General features: G+C 35.9%; 1 protein-coding gene across 1 annotated transcript; it reads right to left on the reverse strand.

Annotated features, from left to right (window-relative positions):
- Positions 1-253: 253 nt before the first annotated feature.
- On the reverse strand, positions 254-1,030 carry LOC106616370 (uncharacterized). Its single transcript, XM_014232991.3, has 2 exons — positions 902-1,030; positions 254-835 (listed from the first exon to the last, which is right to left on the reverse strand). The coding sequence occupies exons 1-2, from the start codon at positions 927-929 to the stop codon at positions 552-554; spliced, it is 312 nt and encodes a 103-aa protein (XP_014088466.1). The 5' UTR covers positions 930-1,030; the 3' UTR covers positions 254-551.
- Positions 1,031-5,875: the final 4,845 nt, after the last annotated feature.

Below are 5,875 nucleotides of genomic sequence, written 5' to 3' on the forward strand. Positions count from 1 at the left end.
GTTAATCTAACTTCTGGGGTTTAATAATGACACCCATCCCTGTAGACTGAACTTCTACTTTATTGTGTTACTCCAGGTATATATTATATTATATATAGCTGTATAAATAGCTTTCAAATGCTAGAGCAAAAAAACTGAAGTAAAAACTGAGTTTCTATTCAGACTGTGACAGAAAACTATTGCATAATAAGAATTGAAGATTTTCTAGGTTAAAGAACATTTTTGTAGAACTATAAAAAGAAAGTCACTAATATAATTTTAAAAAAAATATTTTATTAAAAATTCTTAAATTTGAATACGTCATAATATTTATATAAAAAAGTAGAAGCTATGATAATTCTTCGAAAAAAAGTTTAAAATACTTGTTTTAATAATTAATTTGATTTAGAGACAGAACTGGTACTACTGCAGGCACGACGACTTACTTAGGTCGTCCATAATAGCTGACAACAACTTCACATTTTTTATCACGAAGGCAAAAAGTGCTAGCGACACTTTTAGACGGCCCAGTCGACCTCAGCGTTCGCGTGTGTCACAGCCACTGGACGTTGTTAAGCTTTCTGAGCTACAGTAGCGCTGGCGTCTGTCAAAATTGATCCATAACCGCGTGCTCTTAAAGTTTGTTTGATAATTTGTTGCTTGACATCTGGACTGAGTAAACGTGGCACTTTCACTTTCACCGCTTCTACGACGGGTGGATTGACGACACCGACACCGGCTAAGTTCAGCGTAGTTTGTCCTTTGGCCGGCACAAGGACGCGATATTCCTCCTCACTGGAATCGTTCGAATTGGAGATGATGTATGGCAAGTTCACGGCGTGTGCGCAGGCGAATGCTGTGGGAAGAGCGTGTAAAGTGATATTAGTGATTTGTTAAGGTTATTCAAAGTGCTGTTACTCACCGGCAACGAAGATCACTAGGAATTTCATGTTGTTCTGTCTGTTTGCTTGGATTGGTTGTGTCTTCTGCGCTGAAAATGTGTGATCTTATATACCACAATTAACTGTAGACCGACACACCTTGCCACATTCGCAGACTTGAACAAAAAAATAAAAATATTTTTAGTAATTATTAAATTCTTTACTGTTAAAAATACATACATACATACAGTGAAAGTTCAATAAGTTTACTCGAGGTGAAAATATTCTGTGTGGCGTGTGTAAAACCCTTTACCGCACTGCTTTCGTCCAATTGGCAATACTTGCAATTTTTGTGCCGTTTAATCACTTATAAATATATACTTGTACATATCTACATACACACCTACCTGCTGTAGAGATTATCATCAGTTAATGTTGTTTTTTTTTGCTCATTGAAAGCGCCTTATAAGCTTAGCTCGCTTGATTACATCACTTGTTCCGCTTGTCTGGTTTTATATAGCCCTTTTTTATGACACCTTCTGTATTATGTAACTTAAATATATTTTTCATTTATTTGTTTAATTTTCGAAATGTAAGTATTTAAAACAAAATTGTTTTTTGTGTTTATAATTATTTTTTTTTTCTTTTGCTAAGTCCTCATTCTAAGCTGGCTTCTGAAAACATTTTAACGTTTTTGGAGGACTGTGTTTGATGACATCTGTTCTATCTGTAAATAAAAAAAAATCTCGTTCGATCGTCGTTGAAGTGTTCGATTTTTTGTAGTATTCTCGATTATCCCCAAGAGATATGGAGTCACCTCATGTCACACACCAGTTTAACCTCTAATGCAAGGTTAGCAGCCATCATTTATTTCAAATAGAGGATTTACAATGTATAATATTTTAGAATGCTTTTTGCCGGGCTAGTTCCAGGTGGAATCATCTAGGCACGAGACTGAGATTGGAATATATCGGTAGACACACCTTTTGCGAAGCTAGCGAAGTGCATGGGATTGATATTAACCGCCTCAACAAATTCATGTTCAGCTCAAAACGCTTCGCCAATCTATGAGGAACTAGTTATACATTTCTAGAAATTTTTAACCAACTTAAAATTGAAATATTTTCTAACAATCTGAAACAGAGATGATAAGAAGCATGTTATTGATAATAAACAAACCTTAGGCAACATATTTATACGGGTTCCCCTCAATGATGATGAAACTCCTAGCTACATAAATTACTATTTATTGTAATAAATACGTACTTTTATTTTATGACCTTGCAAAGTAGAACATATTCGAGGTAGAAACATATGCTCAATACCAATTTACTTAGCAAGCTTTATAAATAAATTCTACGAAACGACTTAATTATGTATGAATATTAACCTTGTAAAGCGCTTATTTGAACTTTGCACTAGCATATTTTTGGAAGCATATTTCACTTGAAGAACATAAAAAAGCATAATAGCCACATTACATACCACATTTCACATATATACATTTCACATATATATCCGTAACATAACATAAATTGTACCCCTCCGTATTGGTTGTAGCATTAAAATGATAAACTGCCGAAGTTTTGCTTTTTAATGCATTTCTGGCATGTAAAACGGTAATCGCCGATAAGCAACTAAATGCGGAAATATAAAAACACATAAATGCCTTCACTCAAGTGCTTTATAAGTAACTTCGTTATTAGCACGATGGCTATAATTTTGCTATGTAAAGTGTTGAGTTGGCTTCGGCTGATTGCGTAGTGGAGTTAAAATGGCGTGAAAACATGCACAAACAAAATATTATTGTAGTAAATAAAAAGCTGTCTAAAAGTTTTTTTTTTTTTGTAGAAAAACTGAGATTAAATTTTATTTATTCCTCACGAATACTACTGAATATTTGGACTCTTTACTCAATAAATTTGTTTTAACTACCAGAAGATCTTAAATGCTGTCTACCATTATGAGAACGTTTAACCTTTGGCTGTCCCTTGTAAACTTAAAGCTTCAAGTATTCCAAAACTGATATCCAAAGACTAGACGGATTAATTACTGGTAATTTAATTAAAGCTACTTTGAGATATACATTTCGTCATCATGGCCGCTGCTAATTTTTTTGTAGTTTCAGGACAGAAACCCATGTGTGTATTTAACAATTACTATGACGGTCGCCACTGCTAACAAGAAAGTGGAGAAATAAGCCTTTATAACCAGGAAATCTTAAAAATATCCGCTGCTAAGCAAAGAGTATAGTGTATGGGAAAGTATACATAGTAAGATGGAAGAATTAGGCATCGAGCGATTTGGCTCGTGTTTTCGATGGGATTAGCTCTCAATCGCCGGGTCACGAGTAAAGTTTCGAGGGAAATCCTAAGAATGTCATGTAATTCATATAAGAGCTCGCTCAGCAATGGTTTGTTGGTTCAATCCATTCGTTTTCTAACTTCTTTGCTTTGACCCATTTCTCGAGTGGAACATATTTCTTTTTAGATAGTTCATGGATTAATGTTGAATAGGCGAGGTACCACATTTGTCAATTTAAAGCTCAATTTTTTTTACAGCTTACGGCACTTTTAAATTAACACCTAATTCCCTCACCACTTCTCAGGCTTCCTCTCTTCCTGTGCTTGGGCTGTCGACTGAGCACAGCAAACCCATAGCACAACTTTAAGGGCAATGCTTTATGTAGAGGAATTTACGCCTAACATAAACTCACTATTAAACACATTTGAGCGCCTAGCTGACTTCAAACACCCGTTGACGGTTTATGGTTATGACCTCAGATTGCGAAGCAGCAGAGTAACGTAGTCATACGACACGTGCTGTAAGGGAGTCATTTTATGTATAAGTTTGTATGTCAGGTACTGCTTTTGGCTTGCAGGGAAATAAACTCGCTTTGAAGTGTTGTGTATTGTGGTGTTGTGGTTGGAAGTCACAGCTGTTGGTACATCAAAGTGGCTACGTTGCAGATTTTTAGGCGCAGTGAAGTTGAAGTTGCTACAAACGGTAAAAATTATATATGTACATATCTGTATAAAAGCAACCCCCATTTTGTAAAACTTTTCCGCATAGGCTTGTTTACACTTACCGGAGCCATGAGTATAGCAACTGAAGTTGGAGGGTGTTCGAAGTTAACTACAAACCCACATACTGTGTGCTATGCTGCCGTGGGCAGAATATTTTTATAATCCAAGCACGTTGCAAAACAATTGTTGAGTTGAGAAATATGTTTGGGTATTCCTTAATGCATTTATGCATACCTTCACATATATGTATGTTATAATGTATACATTTATGCATGTACATATATTGTATATATAGTGTTCAGCCCTCAACTTCGAAATAAAATTAGTCCAAGGGAACGTCAAAGCTTATCTTACGTATTTAGGTATATCTAAAAGCACCTTCACACTCTCAAAAAAATAGAGGAATTTCCTCGAGCATTAGGTAAACACCCCATAACCCCGCATTGCTATAATTAAATGTATTCATGTGTTAAATTTGTTTACATGCGCCCATGTGCACGAATTAGCGCCACCCCTCCGACGCAAGTGAGTCCATATCAAGGATATAACTTCGTTAGCTCCAATTTTGACTTTTTCCACGTGCTTTATTTTGCAGCGAACTTTATTACACCTGCTTCGCTTTTCCTTTTTTTTTTTGAAAAGAAGTGTTCTGAAATTTTCCAACCGGAAGCACTAAAGGCGTATTAGTTGGTTTCCGCTTACTTTCGCTTACGAAAATAGCAACTGTTGTAGCAGTGACGGCAGGGGGCGGTCAGCAATAAAAAATATGCACAATTTTTCGTTTCCTCCCAACAAATTTGTGATGTGTTAGTATGTATTGATTGTTTTCCTATGGGATTATGCAATCGGGATGGCTCTGGCTCTAATTTTTTTGGGCAATTCCAATATTAAGTAATGTAGTGTGCTTATTTTTTGAGTTGGAGGCATTTTTTTTTGTAATTAATATAGTTAATACGATCATTTTGTCGTCAGTCTGTGGCTGTGACAGTTGTACCTGCCACGTCAACGATATTTAGTCAATTGAGTAGACAAACTCCATAAACTTCTATGTTAAAGAACGCAAAGAGGAAAATAACATAGTGCGTCATTGCCATATTTTCAAAAGCGCAGGAGGACCCGGAACATGTCTTAATTTCAACTGGCACTACGGCTTTGCCACGAATGTCGAATACTTTATCGGATGTTGCCTCGGCGGGGGTCTAAAATTCAGTTCCAAGAAGCAAGTGATTTTGATGTATCCACACGCTTAAATCTAATTTCCCGAAATAAAATCTGAGTACGAGTAAATGGTTAAGGTAGACCCTTAAATAAAGCGAGATTTAAATATTCGAAATATTTTAAGGTTCAGGAACTTTGCAAGAGTTGTCTTAACGATTTGTACGTCGAAAGAGTATTTCTTTCGGTTTTTCTTTAGTGGTTTGAAAGCGACTGTCGAAGGAGCTATGGGCGTGAGTGAGTGAGACTTGAGAGACTACTAAGTGTATGTGTACCTTGGAACTAAACCAGTTAGTACGTGGATCATAAGATAGTTGAAGAATGCTTGTGGTTCGGGTTATATTTTGTTTTTATATGACTGTCTCAACGGACTTGCTACAGAATAAAACCACGATATGTAGATCTTATTTTTTGCTTTACATACATTGCTTTAAAAAAAACAATATCATTGCAACACTTGCATTCAATCAACAATAGATATTATCCCTCGGCATTTCCTGCTAAACCAACGGTTTGCAAATGGAAAAACATCAAAAAAGTTCCCATTTCGTGGCATATTCCCCTGCAACTAGCTGTCTGCACACAATCAAATGCATGTGTGTATATAACTCCACATTTCCATATGTGAATATGTGCTCATAAATTATGGATTATTTACTCACAGCGCGGTGAGCATTGCAGGCAACTCCATCAATTAAAAAAAAATAAGAAAAGTTGGAAAAAAAAAATTGTTCTGAAAAATTGCACCAGTCAATGACTTTGAAGGGCGCCGAA

Source organism: Bactrocera oleae, chromosome 6 (genome assembly GCF_042242935.1).
Source record: "Bactrocera oleae isolate idBacOlea1 chromosome 6, idBacOlea1, whole genome shotgun sequence".
Lineage (NCBI taxonomy): Eukaryota > Metazoa > Arthropoda > Insecta > Diptera > Tephritidae > Bactrocera > Bactrocera oleae.

Coding starts and splice junctions, on each gene's coding strand:
- LOC106616370 (XM_014232991.3), bottom strand. CDS start 929: ATGAAATTCCTAGTGATCTTCGTTGCCG. Junction 836..901: donor CCTAGTGATCTTCGTTGCCG/GTGAGTAACAGC, acceptor CTCTTCCCACAG/CATTCGCCTGCGCACACGCC.